Raw genomic sequence first — 23350 nt, 5'->3', positions numbered from 1 at the left:
CGACACAGGGAGAAGATGGCCGCCTACAGGCCAGAGCGAGAGGCCTGGAGCACAGCCTTTCCCTCCGCCCCGGGAGAAACCAGCTCTACCTTATTTCTGACCACTGGTTTTCAGAACAGCAAGCACCACAGTTTGATTATTTAAGCTCCCCCCAGAAATGGCAGAGTGGGCCACAGCAAGTCCAAATGATCGGAGATAGGAGCGCGACGTGTATGTTCCGGGGACAGGGCAGAGGTACGTGTGACTCGGTGGTCAGTCAAGGACTCAGGAAGGTGGCACCATCCGCGTCATGAGGGCCTGCGCTCCCAGTGAGATGGGAAGCCTGGGGGGTGTGGGCAGGGGAGTGACGTACCGTCACTCAGGCCGCTGCCCTGGGAAGGAGGAGAATAAGGGGTGCATTAGGAACGTGACTGGGCAGCTTTCCAAGTGACGGTCGCCTGGGCAGAGGCAGTACAAGTGGTGGGAGGAACCACCTTCTAGAAATGCTCTGGACGTGGAGCCAACAGGATCTCCTGAAGATCTGAATGTGGGGTATGACAGAGAGGAGTCGCTCAGACAGGGACGGGGCCTGGCAACCAAAGGCTGGGGTGCTGTCCCCCACTCCACTGCATCCCCTGAGGTGCGCAGGCAGGGGACGGAAGTCCCAAAGGTGGGACATTCTGGGCTGCTAGAAGCCCTAGGGGCTGGAGAGCGTGATTCAGGATGGAGACACAAACGCTGGCCTCGTCCTCAGAACGGTGGCAGTTAAGATTATGAGATGAGGGGTGAGCACAGCTAGAGAAGGGGACCCCGGTGTGAGTCTAGGGCACTTGGACAGGACGGGTGTGGCAAGAAGTCGGAAAGGCGCCGGCGGTGAGGGAAATGGAAGACCAGGGACACAGAGACAAGAACGTGTCTGAGGTGGCAGGGACAGCATTTCAGGCACCAAGGCAGGGCCCCCTGGGTGGGTGTCACCACGGGGGTCACTGGGGACCTGAACGCAAACAGCGTTAGCCATTTAGCCATCTTTAGGACCTGTCCAGAAGAAGCAAGGGCACGGGGACAAAGAGTGGACTTGTGGCCGCAGGGCCCGGGGGAGGGGACATCGGGAGGAAGAGCGCATCCTGAAAACAGGGATCCACTAGTCGCCCCACTTCCACGTACAGAAGAAAAGACCGAGCCTGGGGTGGCCCACTTGCCCAGAGCCCCTCGGCAAAGAGTGCGGGAAAGCAAAGACACTTAGACTCATTCACTGGAGGGGATCAGTGAGTGTCTCTGACAGGTGCAGGACAGGTCAGCCCGGGAGACAGACGCATGTATTAACTGGCTCCATGATCCAAGAACTAGCATCGTACACTTGACCCTTGAACGAGGCGGGTGTGAACTGCGGGGGGCCCATGATGTACAGGTTTTAATCCACACGTACAGGACAGTGATATAAGCGTGTTTTCCTTATGATGTTCTTAATGTTTTCTTTTCTTTAGGTCACTTTACTATAAGAAAACAGCATGAAATACAAAATGTGTGTTAATCGCCTATTCGTGTTATTGGCAGGGCTTTCGGTCCACACCAGGCTATGAGTAGTGAAGTACTGGGGGGTCAAAGTTATACCTGAACTTCTGACTGGGGGGGGGGGGGGTGTCGGCATCCGTAACCCTTGCATCGTTCAAGGGTCAACTATCGTTTTATATTCTTTTGACTTCACTCATTATTTCCTGACGTCTCAAATATTCTTTTTTATATTAACTCTAGTTTTCTCATGCGATCAAGGAGATAGAGCCGTATAGACACACGGGTACACGCACGTGTGTATACACACACACGCACACAGGCGTACACATAGTTACGTACTCGGGTTAGAAGGCTTTTCGGTCACATCTTGGTTCTCAGTATCCAAAGCAAAACAGCCTAAATTGCATCTGCATTATTTGTGACGTCGCTTTACAAACCTCGGGTTCGAAGTTGCTGTCAACGCCATCATGTATGAAAGGATTATCCTCTGCGATGACTTCCACAAACTTGGTTGCTGTTAATTCTTTATTTATCATTTTAAAATCCTGCAAAGAAATAACCAATTAAACCAAAATGGCTTAAAATTACAAATCTTTATATTTTTAAAAAGGTTATTTTAATTTATTTGAGAGAGAGAGAGAGAACAAGCAGGGGGAGCAGGAGAGGGAGAAGCAGACTCCCCACTGAGCAGGGAGCCCAACTCGGGACTCGATCCCAGGACCCTGAGATCATGACCTGAGCCGAAGGCAGACGCTTAACTGACTGAGTCACCCAGTACTGCTAAACAGCTACATAGTTTTAATGTTTAATTTATACCCATGTAACACTACGTAGATATTCTAGAAATGGGTGTCTTTGAAACTGATCTTTTTTTGAAAAACATTCTAGATTAACAATGCTATTTACCTCTCCAGACCTTCCCCGGTCCCTCTAAAAAGAAAAGTGCCTTTAGAGGCATAAACACAGGACAGAGGGGTTGGGAGAGTGGGTGATCCAGATGTGAGATATCTCCCAGCTGCACAGGTGGGGAAACACTGAACTGGGGGACTCAGGAAATCAGGATGCTGTCGACACTCAAGAAGGAGGCCCCCAAAAGTAACACTCCAGGGAGGGCTGAACACAGGAACACTCGCTGAGAAGACCCTGTCCGCATCAGAGCTGCAAACAGAAGCTTTGTGCTCAGAGATAATGAACCAGAGAGCATCTGGCCCAGGACACGCAGTCTCCCCTACTTTAGTGCTGCTGAAAACAAGGGCTGGCCAGGGGCCGGCTCCAAGCTGACCCGCCCTCCTAAGCACCATGTAAACCAGGCTTATGTGTTCTAACCTAAGGATCGTGCCGACTCCACGTGAACCCGCTGGCCCATCTCAACATCCCTAACCGGGAACATTCCTGAGGTGACGCAATGGAATTACACAGAACCACCTGTGTCTTTGTCAGGGGAAGAAACCCAGCATCCCAACAAGCCTCTAACTGTACCGCATTAGTGGAGACACGGGGGAGAGAAGAACATGGTAATGAACTCTGGGAAGATGCCGCCAGCTGGGACCGGAAGTCTGAGCCATCTAGGGGGACGGATGACCTCATCACTTCAATCAGAGGCCATGAAGAAAAGCGGGAAGTGAGCAAACAAACAGCTGTACAAAAGTCACACACTGCTAACAAGCTCTTTTCCTGTAGTAGACACTCGGTGACGGTCTGTTTTCTGTACACATCCGACACTGTTAAGGCTTTTTAAAAGCACTCTATTCCCTATTAGTATTCCAACTCTTCTCATTTTCTTATTTATATACCCACGGGTATAAGTCAAAACAAAAACCACCAATAGTTAGTACAAGAATATTGTGTGAAGGGACACTTGGGTGGCTCAGTTCTTAAGCATCTGCCTTCGGCTCAGGTCATGATCCCAGGGTCTTGAGATCGAGCCCCGCATCAGGCTCCCTGCTCAGCAGGAAGCCTGCTTCTCCCTCTCCCACTCCTGCTGCTTGTGTTCCCTCTCTTGTGCTCTCTGTCAAATAAAATCTTTGTTTTTTTTTAAAGATTTTATTTATTTATTTGACAGAGAGAGATTACAAGTAGGCAGAGAGAGAGAGAGGAGGAAGCAGGCTCCTTGCTGAGCAGAGAGCCCAATGCGGGACTCGATCCCAGGACCCTGAGATCATGACCTGAGCCGAAGGCAGCGGCCTAACCCACTGAGCCACCCAGGCGCCCAAATAAAATCTTTTTTAAAAAAGAATATTGTATGAACTAGATGTCCTGCTTTATAAACTAATAACTTCTTTAAATTACTTTTTGATCAACGATCATTTTTTTAGAGGACATTCCCTTACTTCCCCACCCCGTCTTCTCTTCCATGGCAAGGTCTGCATCCGCAAAGGCACTGGGGCTGCCCATGCCCCTCCCTCACTGGGCAGCACACGGAGCCAGTGCTCCCTCTGCCTCAGTTCTGTCGAAGATCCTTGGAATGACTCGCTTCTGCCCAAAGAGGCTCAACAAACATTCAGTGGCTATGAAAATCCATCAAGGATATTCACCTCATCATTTGGGTACCAGAGCCGGAATATCTCTTTAATGAAAACCAAAACGCCAGGGCGTCTCTGGGTGGCTCGGTCAGTTAAGCGTCTGACTCTTGATTTCAGCTCAGATCATGATCTCAGGGTCACGAGATCGAGCCTTGAGTCAGGCTCCATCCTGGAGCAAGGAATCAGCTGAGATTCATTCTCTCCCTCTCCCTCTGCTTCTCCCCTCCCACCGCATGAGCACATGCTCTCCCTCAAAAAGGGAAAAAAAAAAAAAAAGCCAAAATTCTTATTACTATAAAACCAGTCTCGGTCATAAGTGGTTACTTTCAACATCCAGAGGAAGTGTCGCATCTTCATGGAGGGCTCGTGGGGAGGAGCTGCGTGTGGTCTGCAGTGAACTGTGTAGATTTCCCAGCACTTGTCGATGTAGGTCATGGAATAGAGCGTCCGCTGCTGCCCGCTGAATAGGCTGCCTAAAGACACGAGGGAAAGATAAACAACCAAAAACTGATTACACAGCTACATGTTGGAGGGTAAAAAATTGAAAATAAATATAACGCTGTTGGTTTTATATTTACCTTTTACACGGCAGGCATTCGGGTGAATGTTCTCAGTCATCAGCTTGGTAAAACACAGAAAGAGCGATGGGCTTCTGTTTCTGTCGAGACAGAGCTAGTCACCCCTCTGTCCGGGAGGTAGAACCTAACTGTCCTCTCCCTGAGTGTGGAGTGGACTTAGCAGTTTGCTTCGAACGAGAGCACAGAAAGGGAGAAACAGTGTGTTTACGGTCGAGAATTCTGGCTGCCACCACTTTAATGGAGCGATCAGGGTTGGGATCACCGGCAATAAGACAGTCCGATGTCGCGTACCCCTGATCGGATATGATGCCAAGGGCAGTCTGCCTCCATGGTATTCTTCCCCCGAACCCAAGCCTCAGCGCAATGATGAAAACACATCAGCAAATGAAAGTCAAGGGACATTTCACAAAATGAGTGACCGACGGTCTTCCAAAGTGTCAAGGTCATAAAAGACAAAACCCAAGAAACTATCACAGGTTGTAGGGACTCAGGAGGTGGGACAACAAAATGCAAAGAACATGGAACACGGAAGGGACATCGGTGGGAAAATTTGGGAAACCCTAATGAAGTCTATGATTTCGCTAACAGTATTACACCAACGTTCATTTCTTCACTTTGATAAGTGCACCATGGTTGCGTAAGATTGCTAAGGAAGCTGAGGGACAGGTGTCTAGGAATCACCATACTAACATGGCAACACTTCCATAAAACTAAATTTATTTCAAAGTTTAAAAGTTTTTTTTTTTCAAGATGTAGTATCCATTTTTCTGAGAAAGACAGGAAATTCTGCCCTAAGGAAGGGTTGGTATTGGGGCGCCTGGGTGGCTCAGTCGTTAAGCATCTGCCTTCCGCTCAGGTCATGATCCCGGGGTCCTGGGATGCAGCAGCAGGGCTCGGCAGGAAGCCCTTCCTGCTCAGCAGGAAGCCTGCTTCTCCCTCTCTCACTTCCCCTGCTTGTGTTCCCTCTCTCTCTGTGAGATAAATAAATAAAATCTTTAAAAAAAAAAAAAAAAAAAAGGAAGAGTTGGTGTTGACCATTTCTGATTAAAACTCTAGGAACAGTATTCAGGATGGAAACATGACTCCTATCTGAGGGGTCTTCCAAATTCTAATCTGGTATCTCATGGTTTTGTGGTTAATATTTGTAAAACCCTTTTGTTTCTGGCCCTTCATTTCAGAAGTATGTAAAGTGATACCGCACATCAAAGAAAAGCAGAAAAGTTACTGCTGTGGCTACAGCACGGATGAACTCTGCGTCACCCTCTCAGCGCTCCGGAAGTAGTACTTACTGGTATTCTTTGTGGTGGATGTGGTAAGCCAACTGTAGGAGATAATTCAGAAATGTTCTCAAAAGTATTGTTGTAAATGGAGAATGGATTTCTTCCACTGGAATGTCATTGTTGGCTGAAATAAAGAAAATTGGAAAGGATGCTTAGTATTTTTTTTTTAAAGATTTATTTATTTATTTATTTGACAGAGAGAGAGATCACAAATAGGCAGAGAGACAGACAGAGAGAGAGAGGAGGAAGCAGGCTCCCTGCTGAGCAGAGCGCCCCATGCGGGACTCGATCCCAGGCCCCTGGGATCATGACCTGAGCCGAAGGTAGAGGCTTAACCCACTGAGCCACCCAGGCGCCCCGGATGCTTAGTATTTTTTAATTGAGGTATCATTGACATATAATGTTGTATTAGTTTCAGGTGTGTGGTATGGTTCACTCTACGTTACAAAATAACCACCACAATAAGTCTTGTTGACATCATTCACCTACACAGTTATAAAAATTCCTCGTTCATTCTTGAGGACTTTTAAGATTTACCCTCTTAGAAACATTCATATATAATACCATGTTTTGAACATACCATGAATTTATTCTTCTCAAAAAAAAAAATTTAGGGGCACCTGGGTGGCTCAGTGGATTAATCCTCTGCCTTCGGCTCAGGTCATGATCTCAGGGTCCTGAGATCAACCCCGCATTGGGCTCTCTGCTCTGCAGGGAGCCTGATTTCTCCTCTCTCTCTCTCTGCCTGCCTCTCTGCCTACTTGTGATCTCTGGCAAATAAATACATAAAATTAAAAAAAAAATTAAATTCAATTAACATAGAATATATTTCTAGTTTCAGATCAAGATTTTATTCCTGATGCCTGGTGTTTTTTAAAACCTATTTTATTTGTTCCTGGTATACAATTCAAAGAACTGAGTATGAGTATCTTTTTTTCCTAGCAAGTACTGTGAACAGCATATACACATCCACCTAAAACGTAAGTACTGCTCGAAAAATCGCGATCTGGTCACTTTTCAAGAAACTTATAAGATACCTTGTGCCAGTGTTTTTCTAGGTGGTTTGAGCCTCATCTGACTAATGATTCTAATTCTAAATGGATTCTAAGTCTTTGTCAAGCACTTAAATTTCAGGGAAATAGGTATTAGTTCTAATATTCTGTGGTTCAAATAGATAATTTGAAGTTTTCAAGGCCTGCTTCCCAGAATTTAGCTGAAAGAAGTAAAACTTTCAATACTATTAAGTTTATTGCATGAACTTTCGCTTTTGAAATCAAGCCCAAGGGCGCCTGGGTGGCTCAGTGGGTTAAGCCGCTGCCTTCGGCTCAGGTCATGATCTCAGGGTCCTGGGATCGAGTCCCGCATCGGGTTCTCTGCTCCGCGGGGAGCCTGCTTCCTCCTCTCTCTCTCTCTCTCTCTGCCTGCCTCTCTGCCTACTTGTGATCTCTCTGTGTCAAATGAATAAATAAAATCTTTAAAAAAAAAAAAGAAAAAGAAAAAGAAATCAAGCCCAAGCCCAAGACGACCTCAAGTGTTTTTGCGGCTGCGCCAAGCCCTCCCCGATCCTCTCTGCTTCTGATCTCACAGTGTTGGCAGGTTTGCTAGATCAGGGGCAGGCAAACTTCTCCATCAAGAGCCAGCAGCACATATTTTAGGCTTTGTAGGCCACACAGTCTCTGTCACAACCCCTCTGGTTGTTCTGGTATCATAGGGCAAAAAACAGCCGCAGACCATGCATGAGAAAATGGGCATGGCTGTGTTCCAATAAAACTTTATTTATAAGAACAGACAGGGGACTGGATTCGGCCCACAGGCCCCGCTGCAGTCGGTCTTTTGCTGCTGCCGTAATTTCACAAGATTGTCTCAAATACATTCTAAGTAACTTGAGAAGACCACCGTGTGTTGATTTCCGGAAGGCCTCTCGCAGCATTCCCCTTCCTCCCCCGCCTCCCCGTTTCTTGACTGGTTTCGTAGTGACATGATGTCATGCTATTCTTTGAACCAAAAGATGTTGGGGCACCTGGGTGGCTCAGTCGGTTAAGTATCTGCCTTTGGCTCAGGTCATGATCTCAGGGTCTGCTTCTCCCACTCCTTCTGCCCCTTTCCCCTGCTCACGCACGCTCTCTTGCTCTCTCTCTCTCTCAAATAAATAAATCTTTAAAAAATAATAACCAAAAAGACACAAAGGACCTAGAATACTCACTACTTAATACTCTGTCCATATCAGCAAGAGTTATCTTATGGTGGTGAAATTTGCAGTCTTTTAGAAACCTCCAGAAGTGAAGCTTTGTCATCAGAAAAGTGTTATCCAAAGAGCGATCACACCCTAGGCTGCTGTAAAAGCTATAAATTCTTCTCAATTCTGTAATATTTCTTAAGACAGCATATTCTACCTACAAAGAGAAAACCACGCATGTCTTAGTCTTGCCTAATAAGAACAAAAGTAAAAGAAACAACACCTGTTTTGTAAATTTAATGAGATAACACGTATGACATAGTAACATTTACCTCTTATCGCTGTATGAGCTCAACAAATGTCATATTCCCCCCACTCAACCCCAGGCCAATAAAATGCATTTCTCATTAAAGTGAACACTGAAAAATTTGCTGTTACCAAAAAAAAAGCTGTTATCAGTACAATAAAATTGCTTTCATACTGCTACGTGATAGCATCCTATTTGAATGGGCAGCAATAAAAACCTCTTGTCTACAGATCAGTATCTTTTATGAAGATAGGCATAAAAATCCTCAACAAAATAGGAGTATATGAAATCTAGCAATACCTAAAATTCTTTTTCTTTTTAAAGATTTTATTTATTTATTTGACAGAGAGAGATCACAAGTAGGCAGAGAGGCAGGCTGAGAGAGAGAGGAGGAAGCAGGCTCCCTGTGGAGCAGAGAGCCTGATGTGGGGCTCGATCCCAGGACTCTAGGATCATGACCTGAGCCGAAGGCAGAGGCTTTAACCCACTGAGCCACCCAGGCGCCCCAGTACCTAAAATTCTATGCCACACCGAGCGGGGCTTATCCTGGGACTGCAAGGCTGGTTGTTTGTTTGTTTAATAGACTCTATGCCCAGTGTGGAGCCCAAAGTGGGGCTCCAACTCACAACCATGAGATCAAGACCAGAGCTGAGATCAAGAGTCAGACACTTAACTGACTGACACGCCCCGGGCTTGGTTGATTTTGAAACCATACAACTAACATCAGACTTCCTGCTGTCTGAAATAGACGATACTCACACTCATCATTAGCCTCCCTCTCCGCCCCCAGTCACCTTCTATAATTCTCCCCAACCTGATGTGACCTTGACCTTCCCATATGTGCAACCCTACAGCCTATGCAGTGTCCTGTTCTCCAAGACCACTTACCCTGTGTCTCGCCCTCCCAAATGAATTATTCAGGAAATGTGACCTACGCTGTCTGGGGATCCCCAAGGAGATGGAGAAGTCCCCCCTTGGACAGTTGCGTCAGGCATCTGTCCCTCCCAGCAGTAACTCCTACTTTCTAAAATTCAATCCGGTTGGATAAACATGTCAAAGCTGCCTTATCTAAAGCCTTGTTCTAGAGTAGAATGCAGGATTTTCTTCATGGAGCTTTAAACCTGGTAAAGATACGATAAGGAAATACCACTGGTGGAACAGAGCCGCAGAGGAAGGACAGGTGGGTTCCAAGGAGGAAGTTCTCTGGAGGACACTGTACTTGAACTCCACCTCGGAGCACAGAACAAATCACTTCACAGTCAGCAGGCCTGCCAGTGGAGGCTGGGACAGGGTGGGGGGAGGGCAGAGAGGTTGAGGTGTCCAGGAATGCCAGGAGGGCAGCCTGCCCTGGAGAAAGGCTGTCCCTGTGCTCCGCCCCATCTCCCTCCTGGGCAAAGTGGGACAATCACAGTTCTGCCCATAGGCTGTTGGGAGGATTTAGCAAAATAAAGGCGTTTGGAAACATGCCCAGAGCAAAGGGCTTTCTGCTCCAGTGCTGGCCATTATCCTAGGAGAGGAAGAGGGAACTGCTAGGGGCAGGTTGGCGAGGCAGGTTGCTGTCCCTCCTCGGAGGTCCTGAATACACACAGCTACCAGCAGCATGGAACAGGATGGAGCTAGACAGCCAAAAGAGCTTTCCAGAACCTTCCAAAGTCTGGAGATCATGAAGGACCATGGAAGGTGAAGGCTCCGTCGCAGAGAGAGGAAGTTAGACAGATGTGACCGCCACAGGCAGCGTGAGGTCCTGGATAGGATCTTGGGACACAAAAAGGGACATTGTGAGGAAAAGTGAAATTCAAGTGAAGTCCACAACTTCGTTTCAGTGTGGCAGCAAGGCCCGGGTCTTGGCTTTTAGGCCCTGTTCAGTGGCCATGGGAGATGCTCATGTGTGGAGAAGCCTGTGACTGGGACAAACCCGGGCTCCAGCAGCTCTTCTGAGAGTCTGAAATCCTCACGAAAGGTTAGAAAAAAATGGAAGTTTCTCTGCCTAGATTGTAATATTGTCCATATTATGAAATACCAGGTAGTCACGGAACACGTTTAGAGGTGTTTCCAAAGTGTCAAGTTACAGGACTTTTTTTTGACTTTCGAGATCCTAGTTCTACAATGTTCGAATTTTCTTTAAAGAGCATGTGCTGGGCGCCTGGGTGGCTCAGCAGGTTAGGCGACCTCCTCTGGCTCAGGTCATGATCCTGGAGTTCCAGGATCAAGTCCCACATCAGGCTCCCCAGCTCCATGGCGAGTCTACTTCTCCCTCTGACCTTCTCCCCTCTCATGCTCTCTCTCTCTCTCTCTCTCAAATAAATAAATAAATAAAATCTTTAAAAATAAATAAATAAAGAGCATGTGCTATGTTTGTAATTATAAAATAGTCAAGATATATATATTTTTTAAATTCACAGGTTTTTTTTGAAGACCTACCTGTTTTGACATGGAAAGAGCTGCAAAGTGAAAAGTGGATGACACATAAGTAAACGGGGAGGGGGGGAGGAGGAGGAAACTGTAAGAATATCCCTCCTTTTTGAGTGAATCCATGCATGCTTATTTATTCACCTAAAAATTATATTATAGGAAAGTATCTAATGGCACTGAAGAGCTATGATTCAATACACAAAAACAAGAGATTATATGAGCAGAATACTCCAATTCTAATTACGTTTGCCCAAAACAAAACCGGAAAGATGGTCACCAGATTTTGTCCGGGTGGAGATTCTCTTCTACTTTTTCTCCTGTGCATTTTTTAAATTTCCTACAAGTATTGTGCATTATTCTCCTAACTAGAGAAAGTCATGATAGGTTTGTTTTGTTTTGTTCTTTAACAAGAATCTGGCAGCAGATCAAGTGAGCCAACCCAGGAGCCCGAATTACATCGTTGGCCAGAAGAAGAGAGGAGAATGGGGTGGGGGGTGAAGAGTCATGCCTTTTGAGACCCACAGGAACTGGGGCCAGAGGACATGGGATAGCGGAAGAGCAAAGGGGTGCCTGCCTTGCACTTTTGAGGTACCGATGGTTCTCCTGTTGCAAGCCACGCCATCAACAATGCTTTCATGGAAAAATCCTACCAAGCCCCAGTCAAAGCAGGGATCACGATACTAACGTGTAATTTCGTGGATGTGATTTTCCACTTGTTAATCAGATGAAGTCAGGTACACATAATTTTCTCTGTCTCTAAGCTTTTCTAGACTTGTACTGATTTCTAGGAGTTTGAAGTTCTTTGGAATCCCAGCAGCCCATAATAATGCACACCAGAATTAAGGTCCTATCGTTGGGGTGGCCACAGCCTTGGCCTTGAGACCAAGCTGGGGGTGAGGGTAACTTGCATGTAATTAATTCACCAAGTCTCTCTATCTGGGCTTCTGTTTTCTCACAAAGCATGTTCCCTAGGGTTTCCTTGCAAATTAAATGAAATGGCACACAAAGCATCGATGGGGCTCCTAGAAGACATTCAACACAGCACAGCCCCCCTCAGCTGTATCTTCCCAAGCCTGGGGAGACTCTGTTAATATTCAAGCCTAAAATACAAACATATAACAATATGAAAGGTTTTTACCTGCTTCTTTTCCTCTGCTTGATCTTTCTCAGGATACATACTCAGCAGCAAACTGAGATTTAGCTCAATGCTTGACCCTAATACAGAATTGCTTTCACTGCCGTCAAGCTTCCTGATAATCTCTAGCAAATAAAGGCAAATAGAAGGGATGGTGGTGTAAAGCAATGTTAAAAGTCATCAATGTGACCATTGCAACTAGTAAATTAAAGTGCTTTGGAGAAAAGATAAGAAAATGCTTTTGGAAGATTAAAAAAAAATTTTTTTTTTCAGTGTTATGTGGAGATGATTTTCCACCCAAGTGGGAAATAAGAGTATTCAAAAAACCTCCTAAGAAAGTAGTCCTCCCCACCGCCCCTCCCCAGGAAAATTCTGTTTCCTGAAGTAGTCTTTGTATTTTGATGAGCAGATTCCACTGATAACAGAAGTTAATTTGCATACACCTGCCAGGAGCCCACCCCCTTACCAGCACTGAGGGAGGAGGCAGGGTGCCAGTTCTTGAAGGACAGGTCTGAAGACAGGTCCAGGTGACTTAAGAACTCAACTTCGAGATTTGGAAACTCCACTATGTGGTCATTGGAAAACAAGCCATTATACACACGCCCATTCTTGAAAGTTAATCGGCCCTGCAGACAGAAAGATGCACAGTTCAGGAAATCCACTGATAATCTATATCTGTACCATTTTCGAAGGTTTGGAGGTTTTTGTTTGTTTTTAAGAGATGCACTTAGCACTTAGGCTCCTAGAGTCTCCAGCCACTGTGTTAAATCCTCTCTCTTCTTCCTCCTCCTCCTCTATCTGCTCCACAGCCTCTCCCCAGGTACCCCCAGATAACAGAAGGTGCCTTGTTAAACTATTCCAGTGACCGGCAGAGTGCCCATCCCCAAATAGGGGCTCTCTTGGAATTTGTCCAACACAAGCCAAGAGTCAGTCTGATGGAGAGATAAGGAGATGATCCAAGTCATTTGTGGGAAGCTTCTCAGAAAAGAGTTTCTTCTCTCCTCCTACTTAGTGTGGTATGTGGATGTGAAGCCTGGAACCACAGCATCCATTTTGTGGTCATGAGGGAGGAGCAGAAGAGGGGTGAAGCTGACATCATGGTAAGAGACATCCTGGGTAGATGGAAGAAAACTCCTGACATCATGGAGTTGCTGAATCAAATCCACTTGTTCTTTCACAGTTTTGTCTGATTAAGCTAGATTTTTCCATTCCTTGTGACCAAAACCACCTAACACAGACATGTATGTACATAACATAAACTAAGTAAATAACTTCTAAATACAGGACACGGATGATATGTTGGAAATTTTTTTTTTTTTTTTTAAAGACTTTATTTATTTATTTGACAGACAGGGATACAAGTAGGCAGAGAGGCAGGCAGAGGGAGGAGGAGGCAGGCTCTCTGCTGAGCAGAAAGCCCAACTTGGGGCTTGATCCCAGGACCCTGGGATCAGGACCCGAGCCGAAGGCAGAGGCTTTAACCCACTGAGCCACCCAGGTGCCCCGGAAATTATTTTAAAATTCACGTAATCATCTTAACAAAACAGTAAGTTATTCATGCAAAAATGGATTATGCGTTTTACCAGACAGAGAATGACATGCCTTTTAATGGCATTTCATTTGCTTTATAAAATCTATAAAATGTGTTCTTCACACGTCTGCACTCACCATGCCATGTTTTTTGTTGGAGACCCATTCTCCCTCATAAACAGCTCCACTGGCATAGTAGAACTTTCCACGGCCATGACGATATCCATCTACAAACTCTCCTACGTATTCATTTCTCAAAGGGTATTGGGAGTTGGGGATTCTCTTCAGAAACCAGGAGTACGTTCCAAAGCCATTCTGAAAAAAAAAAAAAAAAAAAAAAAGGAAATTGCCATGAGAAATGCTCAAAATAGTTCCTCTTTTTACCTGAATCCATTTAAAATTTGGTCAGTACGGGCCCCTGGGTGGCTCAGTGTGTCAAGCCTCTGACGCTTGATTTTGGCTCAGGTCGTGATCGCGGGGTCCTGAGACGGAGCCCTGTGTCAGCCTCTGCGTTCCCCGTGGAGTCTGCTTGTCCCTCTCCCTGCCCCCACTTGTGTTTTTCTCCCTCCCCCTCTCGGTCTCAAAAATAAATAAATAAATAAATAAATCCTTCTAAAATTACAATAAAACTCAGTCAATAGATCAAATACAATGACACATTGGAAAGGACAAAGAACACAGATTTTAGAGTCGTACATTAGGTTCAGCCTCTGTGCCATCTACTTACAACCTTTTGATCCAAGGTAAATTATTTAAAGCCCTCTGGGTTTCATCTACAAAATGAAAATAACATCTATCCTGCAGGTTGGATGTAAAGATTGAAGATCTTTACAATACAAGCTAGTGCCTAGCTTGATATTGATAAACTATTACCTTAAATTTAATTTATTTTTAACCTACAAATTGATTTTTTTTCAAATGCCCTCTTCAATCCCACTTTGTAGAGGTAACCAGAATTTAAAAGTCTGAAAATTCATCCGTATATTCCCCAGGCATGTTCAATTATACGTACCAAATCAACATATTATATGGACATATAACACATATAAATACACAATTTTTTCAACAATGGGATGATTTTGTGTAGATCTTCCTAGAACTTCTGGGTAGATGCTAAAAAGAATTGAAAACAGGGACTCAAACAAATATTTGGGCACTCACGTTCACAGCAGCATTATTTGCAATAACCAGAAGGTGGAAGCAACCCAGGTGTCCATTGATGGATGAATGAATAAACAAATGGATGATATAAACATACAATGGAATATTATTCAGCCTTAAGAAGGAAGGAAATTACATACTATAAGATGCATGAAGCTTGAAGACATTATGCTAAGTGAAATAAACCAGTTGCAAAAGGACAGATACTATATAATTCTACTTATACGAGATACCAAGATGAGTCCGATTCATAGGGACAGAAAGTAGATGGTGAGTGCTAGGGATGGAGGAAGGGGGAAGAGAGATGGGGAGTGAGTGTTTGATGGGGACAGAGTCTCCATTTGGAAAGAAGAAAGAGTTCTGGAGACAGATGGTACGCACAACAGTATGAATGTACTTAATGCCCCTGAATTGGACACTTAACGTGATCAAGATGGTAAATTTTTTTGTTATCTGTATTTTATCACAATTAAAAAATTTTTTTAAAGAAGATGGAATGGTGGGGCGCCTGGGTAGCTCAGTGGGTTAAAGCCTAGGCCTTCGGCTCAGGTCATGATCCCAGGATCCTGGGATCAAGCCCCGCATCGGGCTCTCTGCTCATCGGGGAGCCTGCTTCCTCTTCCCTCTCTCTCTGCCTGCCTCTCTGCCTACTTGTGATCTCTCTTTTTTATTTATTTAAAAATAAATAAATAAATAAAGATGGAATGGTTATGGGGCACCTGGTTGGTTCAGTGGGTTGAGCCTCTGCCTTCAGCTCAGGTCATGATCTCGGTGTCCTGGGATCGAGCCCCACGTCAGGCTCTCTGTTCAGCAGGGAGCCTGCTTCCCCCTCTCTCCCTGCCTGCCTCTCTGCCTACTTGTGATCTCTCTCTCTGTGTCAAATAAATAAATAAAATCTTTAAAAAATAAAAATACGGAATGGTTATATTGATGTCAGAAAATGACTTAAGAGGAACAGAAACTATCAGAGCTAAAGAGGAGCAAGACAAGATGATAAATTATATAAATTATATATGTGGCTTGTACTGTATTCCTTTTTTTTTTAAGATTTATTTATTTAGGGGCATGTGGGTGGCTCAGTTGGTTAAGCATTTGCCTTCAGCTCAGGTCATGATCCCACAGTCCTGGGATCGAGCCCTGCATCAGGCTCCCTGCTTGGAGGGAAGCCTGCTTCTCCCTCTCCCACTCCCCTTGCTTGTATTCCTTCTCTTGCTGTTTCCCTCTGTCAAATAAATAAATTAAATTTTTTTAAATAAAAAAAGGGTCAATCCACCAAGAAGATGTAACAATCTTAAACATGTATGCACTTAACAGAACTTAAAAATCTATAAACCAAAAATTGATAGATTTGAAAGAAATAGATGAATCTACAATTACACTTCAACACTTCACCACTCTTATCTCAGAAATGGGTAGAAAAAAAATAAACAGAAAATAAGGAATATGACCTAGAAGATCTGAGCAACACTATCAACCGACTTGATCTAATTGGCATCCACAGAACACTCCATTCAACAAAAGCAGAAAAAACACAACATTCACCAAGACAGACCATATTCTGGGCCACAAAAATAAACCACAGCATATTTAAGAGAAATGTAGTCATACAAAGTATGTTCTCTAACCACAGTGGAATTAAATAAAAAATCAACAACAGAAGGATGGCTGGAAAAACCTCCAACTATTTGGGAACTTAACAACGTATGTCAAAATAATTTACAGGTTAAAGAGGAAGTCACAGGAACATTAGAAAATATTTTGAACTGAACAAAAATGAAAACATATCAGAATTAGGAGGATGCAGAGAAAGCAATGTTAAGAGGAAAAATTTTAGTATTAAATGCTTATATTAGAAAACAAGAAATGTCTCAAATCAATAAAGCTTCCAACCCACAACGCAAGGGAAAGAAGAGCGTATTAAACCCAAAGAATGAAGAAAGAAGGTAATAGCAAAGAGTGGGTATCAAATTAAAAACTGAAAAATCTCAAGAGAAAATAAGTAACACCGAGACTGGCTCTTAAAGAATTTTCATGACATGGATACACCTGTAGCAAGACCGAAGACAAAAGAGAAAACATAAATCACTGGTACTGGGAGAAAGAGGGAGCATCACTATAGATCCCACATAATATATATTAAAAGAATCACAAGAGACTTTTTTTAAAAAAACAAGTTCTTTTTTAGAGATTTTATTCATTTAAGGCAGAGGACATGAATGGACATTTCTGCAAAGAAGACATCCAGATGGCTAACAGACACCTGAAAAAATGCGCCACATCACTTGGCATCAGAGAAATACAAATCAAAACCACCATGAGATACCACCTGATACCAGTCAGAAGGGCTAAAATGAACAAGTCAGGAAATGACAGATGCTGGCGAGGATGCAGAGAAAGGGGAACCCTCCTACACTGTTGGTGGAAATGCAAGCTGGTGCAACCGCTCTGGAAAACAGCATGGAGGTTCCTCAAAAAGTTGAAAATAGAGCTACCCTATGACCCAGCAATTGCACTACTGGCTATTTACCCTAAAGATACAAACGTAGTGATCCAAAGGGGCACGTGCACCCAAATGTTTATAGCAGCAATGTCCATGATAGCCAAACTATGGAAAGAACCTAGATGTCCATCAACGGATGAATGAATAAAGAAGATGTGGTATATATATACAATGGAATACTATGCAGCCATCAAAAGAAACGAAAGCTTGCCATTTGCAACAACGTTGATGGAACTAGAGGGTATTTAAGTCAATCGGAGAAAGACAACTATCATATGATCTCCATGATATAAGGACATGGAAATGCAACGTGCGGGGCTTGGGAGGTTGGAAAAGAATAAATGAAACAAGATGATCAGGAGGGAGACAAACCATAAGAGACTCTTAATCTCACAGAACAAACTGAGGGTTGCTGGGGGGAGGGGGGTCGGGAGAGGGGGGTGGGGTTATGGACATTGGGGAGGGTATGTGCTATGGTGAGTGCTGTGAGGTGTGTAAACCTGGCGATTCACAGACCTGTACCCCTGGGGCTAATAATACATTATATGTTTATTTAAAAAAATTTTTTTAAGATTTTATTCATTTATTTATTTCGTTTATTTGTCAGAAAGAGAGAGCACAAGCGGGGGGAGTGGTAGGCAGAGGGAGAAGCGGGCTCCCCACTGAGCAGGGAGCCCCACACAGGACTCGATCCCAGGACTCTGGGATCATGACCCAAGCTGAAGACAAATGTATGACTTACCGAGCCACCAAGGCATCCCCAGGAGAGACTACTATGAACAACCTTGTGCCAATAAATTTCTATGCAATGGACAAGTCTCTTCAATAATACAAACTTCCAAAACTTATTCAAGAACATACAGATGGGGTGCCTGCGTGGCTCAGTTGGCTAAGCGTCTGACTCCTGATTTTGGCTCAGGTCATGATCTTGGGGTCATGAGATCAAGCCCCATATGGGGCTCTGCACTGAGTGTGGAGCCTGCTTAGGATTCTTTCTCTCCCTCTGCCAATGCCCCGTGCCCCACTCACACACCATGCCCTCTCTCCTGGAACAACAACACAAAAACAAACTAACGTGAAAAACTTCATTCACCACAATCCAGTGGGATTTATTTCTGGGTTGTAAGGGTGGATAGATATTTGCAAATCAATCAGTGTGATCCAGCACATCAATAGGAGAAAGGGTGAGAACCACATGATCATTTCAGTAGATGTAGGAAAAGCATTTGACAAAGTACAACATCCATTCATGATAAGCACTTTGACAAAGTAGCTTTGAAGGGAACATAACTCAACATAATAAAGGCCACGTATGAAAAACCCACAGCTAATATCATCCTTAATGGGGAAAAAGAGAGTTTTTCCTCTACGGTTAGGGTGTCCACTCTCAACACTGTCATCAACACGGTACTAGAAGTGCTAGCCACAGAGACCAGACAACAAAAAGAATTTATAAAAGGCATCCAAATCAGTAAGGGAAAAGTAAAACGTTCACTATTTGCAGATGACATGACATAGAAAACCCAAAAGACTCCACCAAAAAACTGCTAGGACTGATACATGAATTCAATAAAGCTGCAGGACACAAAATCAATCTACAGGAACATGCTGCATTTCTACGCATCTATAATGAAGCAGCAGAAATTCAGAAAACCCATTTACAATTGGAACAAAAATAATAAGATCCCTGGGAATCAACCCAACCAAAGAGGTGAAAGACCTGTACTCTGAAAACTGTAGAATTTGGTGAAAGAAACTGAAGATGACACAAATGGAAAGACATTCCATGCTCCTGGATTGGAAGAACATTGTTAAAATGTCTATACTGTCCAAAGCAGTCTACACGTTTGATGTAACCCCTATCAAAATACCAACTGCATTTTTCACACAGCTAGAACAAACAAGCCTAAAACTTGTATGGAACCACAAAGGACCCCAAAGAGCAATCTTGAAAAGGCAAAGCAAAGCTGGAGGCATCATAATTCTGAACTTGAAGTTATAATACAAAGCTGCAGTGATCAACACAGTATGGTACCAACACAAAAAGAAACACAATGGAACAGAATAGAAAATCCAGACACAGAGGCGCCTGGGTTAAGCCGCTGCCTTTGGCTCAGGTCATGATCTCAGAGTCCTGGGATCGAGTCCCACATCGGGCTCTCTGCTCAGCAGGGAGCCTGCTTCCTCCTCTCTCTGCCTGCCTCTCTGCCTACTTGTGATCCCTATTTGTCAAATAAATAAATAAAATCTTAAAAAAAGAGAGAGAGAATGAAATCTTACCATTTGCAAGGACACGGACAGAGCTAGAGAGCAAAATGCTCAGTGAGATAAGTCAGACGATGACAAATACCATGATTTCACTCCTATGTGGAAATGAAGAAATAAACAAGCAAAGGGGAGGAAATGAGAGAGAAAGAGAGAGTCTCAAAGCAAGAAACAGATTCTTAACTATGGAGAACAAACGGTGGGTCACCAGAGGGATGATGGTTGGAGGGAGGGGCAAATAGGTGACAGGGGTTAAGGAGATATTATTAGATTATGCAGATATTATGAGAAAATCCTAGTTATGTGAACCACATACACTTAACCATATAAAGCCTTTTTTTTCTGTGCAGGAAATACACAGCTTCGAAGGTGTAGAGAACAGTCTCGGTCCGCACGGCGGCCGTGGGAATTACAGACTTGTCCGTACTGGGACCTCGCCTGCGTGTAAGACCTTTAGAGAAACCCACATGATGACACGGTACACTTAAAGGATGGTTTGGACCAGTAAATCATACTTTGGGGTTCTAGAGTTAGCAGAGCTTAGGTTTAGGTTATCGGAGGATATACGGAGAGACCCACGTGCTAAGGAGCAGCAGGGTCCCCTCCTGGGTGGGTTGGGTTCACACGAGCAGGTGCCCTACCTGGACGCCCTTCTCCCACTGACCCGTGTACTCCTCATTCGCCGTCAGCCACCTCATCCTGCCTTCCCCATGGCGCATATTGTTTTCCCACTGACCTTCATATATGTTTCCGGATTTGTAACTGGGACAAAAAAAAAATTGAAAATAATCAGTTATTTTTTAATATCATACTTCTCTTTAAGAAGACTTTCTTTTGGGGCACCGGGTGGCTCAGTGGGTTAAAGCCTCTGCTTTTGGCTCAGGTCATGATCTCAGGGTCCTGGGATCGAGCCCTGCATGGGGCTCTCTGCTCAGCAGGGAGCCTGTTTCCTCCCCTCTCTCTGCCTGCCTCTCAGCCTACTTGTGATCTCTGTTAAATAAATGAAGGAAAATCTTAAAAAAAAAAAAAAAAAAAAAAGACTTCCTTTTAAGCTTCTTCTCTCAACACCTTTGAAGAAATCCAACCCTTGTGCCTGTAAGATCTTCTTAAGTTCAAGGGATAGGCGTATGGTCAGTAGAATTCTTTGTCTTCAGGGTAGGATAAACCACTTTATTAAATCCTCGGTCATTTAATAACTCCCTGTGGTATTATGATTAGTTAACATTTCTCCCCCAAAATAGAGTCAAATATTTTAAGAGTTGGCCTATCAGTTCAATTTAAAATCAAGAAAATGGGGCCTCTGGGGTGGCTCAGTCAGTTAAGCATCTGCCTCTGGCTCAGGTCATGATCTCAGGGTCCTGGGATTGAGTTCCACTACGGGCTCCTTGCTTAGCAGGGAGCCTGCTTCTCCCTCTCCCTCTCCCTCTGCCCCTCCCCCTGCCTGTGCTCTCTCACTCTGTCAAATAAATAAATAAAATCTTTATTTAAAAAAATAAAAATAAAAAAATATAATCAAGCAACTATGTCAAGAGTCTTCCTAAAGCATACAGTAATAGATATCCATGATTAATAGAGAACAAAGACAGTTTCTACCTGTGAAAAAGCGAAACAGTTATTAAACCTCACTTAATATAATGTTTCTCTAAATTTTCCATAGAATATTTTCATCACTATGGACATTACATCAGGGTGAGTTTAAATATTGCACCCTACTTGTATAGAAAATATATTCCCTGGAAGTTCTACAACTTATCTTTTTTTTAAGATTTTATTTATTTATTTGAGAGAGAGAGAGAGCATGCGTGAGTGGCAGGGGAGAAGAAGCAGAGGGAGAGAGAGAATCTTAAGCAGGCCCCACACCCAGTGTGGAGCCTGACACGAGACCTGATCCCACTACCCTAAGACCATGACCCAGGCTGAAATCGAGCGCGGGACACTCAACCGACTGTGCCACCCAGGCACCCCTCTGCACCTGATCTTTAAGTTGCCGAAGTGAAAATTATTTGAGGGACACCTGGATGGCTCAGTGGGTTAAGCCTCTACCTTCAGCTCAGGTCATGATCTCAGGGTCCTGGGATCGAGTCCCGCATCGGGCTCTCTGCTCGGCAGGGAGCCTGCTTCCCCCTCTCTACCTGCCTCTGCCTACTTGTGATCTCTCTGTCAAATACATAAATAAAATCTAAAAAGAAAAAAAAGAAAGAAAGAAAATTATTTGGGCCCGCATATGCAATTTTCACCCACACCCCGCATGTGGCAGTGGCGATACCTACCATCTGATCCCCCAGCCGTTTCTGATGTTGTATACCCAGTCCCCCTCATACCAGGAGGTACCCTCTTGATTGTAATAAATAGAGCCCTAAAATAAATAATATCGTTAAAAAAAAATCAAGCCTCATAAAACGAATGTTTATTAAAGATTTAAAGATAAATGAATTCCGGGAATCTTAACCACGCAGAAGTCAATGTCATCCTTGGGGCAAGACACCTACTCTGTCGTAGGTTTCTGTCTTGGAATCAAGAAGATGGGCAGGCAGCCCCCACGTGAGAATGAGACGTCACAGATCAATTCCTCGCTAATAACGAAGGGTCGCATTAAGGCACGGAAGGATGACGTCTATCACGTCGAGTCAGTCCTATTCGCTAACACTGAGTCAAGTAAGTCCCTGAACAATCCTGTTCCGTTGTTGTCTAAAGTGAGTAGCAGCACCTTCCGTACAAGTGAAGGTCTGTCTTCACCCCCCTCTTTTTTTCTGAGAGAGAGAGAGAGAGAGAGAGCCCTTGCTTGAGCAGGGGGGGAGAGGGAGAGAAGCCCAAGCAGGTTCCACACCCAATGCTGGGCTCAATCCCACAACCTGGAGGGGAGGAGAAGAAAAGAGAACTAGAAAAGAAAAAAAGAGAGAAGAGAAGAGACAGGAAAGGAAAGAAGGGAAAAAGAGAACACAATGGGCAGAACAGTCTAGAACAGAGCCGACGGATGGTTGTAAGGGTAGACTGTTCCTTCTCTTACATTTTCCAAAAACAAGGCTACAGTACTTTCTCATCCCACACAGAAGCAAGACAGCAACGCCAGGCACAGCAGCCTCGCTCAGAAGTGAATGTCACGTGCGTGGCTGGCAAGAGGGTTGCTTGGAACAGCTGCTCTGGGGAACAGTCTGGAGGTTCCTCAGAATGTTCAACATCCGGTTGCCATGGTCCACTCCCAGGGTCATTTGCCAGAGAACGGAGGAGAGCAAGTGCTCATAGAGACCCTCCCACGCACGTTCCTAGCAGCGCTATTCACAGAAGCCCAAAGACGGGAGAGAGCCCAAGTGACCATCAGTGGATGAGCGGATACGCAAAATGTGGTCCATCCACTCACTGGGCTACCATTCAGCCATGGAAAGGAATTAAGTACCTACACCATGGATGAATCTCAGAAATATGGGGTGAGTGAAAGAAGCCAGACACAGGAGGCCCCATACTGTAGGGCTACATTCCTAGGAACCATCCAGAAGAAACATCCAGAATAAGTAAAGCCGTAGAGACAGAACACAGATAGGGGGCCGCTGGGGGGTCGGGGTGGGGAGTATCTGCTGAGTGGGCACAGGGTTTTATTTTGAAGTGCCGAGGACAAAGGTGGAAGTCGCCCAACACTGGGAGTGCCCGAAATGCCACCAAACTGCTGAGGTTAAAACGGTCCGTTTCATGTGGTGTGAATTTCTTGTCAATCAACAGAAAGTGAATCTACTTCCACAACGGCCCCCCACCTTCCACCCTCCGTGTTTGTCCATCCTATCCGTGGACGGGAGTCACGGGGCTGCCTCACCCACCTTCCCGTGTCTCTTGCCGTGACACCAGTGGCCGATGTAGGACACGGGGTACGTGCCGCATGTGAACATACCAAATCCTTGCCTCACGCCGTGTGTCACTTCTCCTTCGTAGGTGCTGCCATCCGGCCACGTGTACACGCCGTGGTTCGTGGGGATGTTCTTCACAAACTCCCCCTAGGGCAAA

The 23350-nt window shown here is 44.7% G+C and overlaps 1 protein-coding gene across 3 annotated transcripts in view; it reads right to left on the bottom strand.

The window, feature by feature from the left end:
• Positions 1-23350, bottom strand: part of RSPH10B (radial spoke head 10 homolog B) — a 52629-nt gene that overhangs the window by 17829 nt on the left and 11450 nt on the right. For all 3 annotated transcript variants that reach the window (XM_032327460.1, XM_032327459.1, XM_032327457.1), the window contains exons 5-15: positions 23167-23340; positions 21628-21713; positions 19999-20119; positions 13570-13746; positions 12368-12527; positions 11905-12026; positions 8075-8264; positions 5881-5995; positions 4592-4671; positions 4338-4486; positions 1929-2036 (exon numbers count right to left, since the gene is read on the bottom strand). In XM_032327460.1, the coding sequence (XP_032183351.1) occupies positions 1929-2036; positions 4338-4486; positions 4592-4671; positions 5881-5995; positions 8075-8264; positions 11905-12026; positions 12368-12527; positions 13570-13746; positions 19999-20119; positions 21628-21713; positions 23167-23340 (1482 nt within the window). The remainder of the gene's footprint in view (positions 1-1928; positions 2037-4337; positions 4487-4591; positions 4672-5880; positions 5996-8074; positions 8265-11904; positions 12027-12367; positions 12528-13569; positions 13747-19998; positions 20120-21627; positions 21714-23166; positions 23341-23350) is intronic.

Source organism: Mustela erminea, chromosome 20 (genome assembly GCF_009829155.1).
Source record: "Mustela erminea isolate mMusErm1 chromosome 20, mMusErm1.Pri, whole genome shotgun sequence".
NCBI classification, from domain to species: Eukaryota; Metazoa; Chordata; class Mammalia; order Carnivora; family Mustelidae; genus Mustela; species Mustela erminea.
Note: the sequence above shows the minus strand (reverse complement) of the source record. Positions and strands in the feature narration are given on the sequence as shown.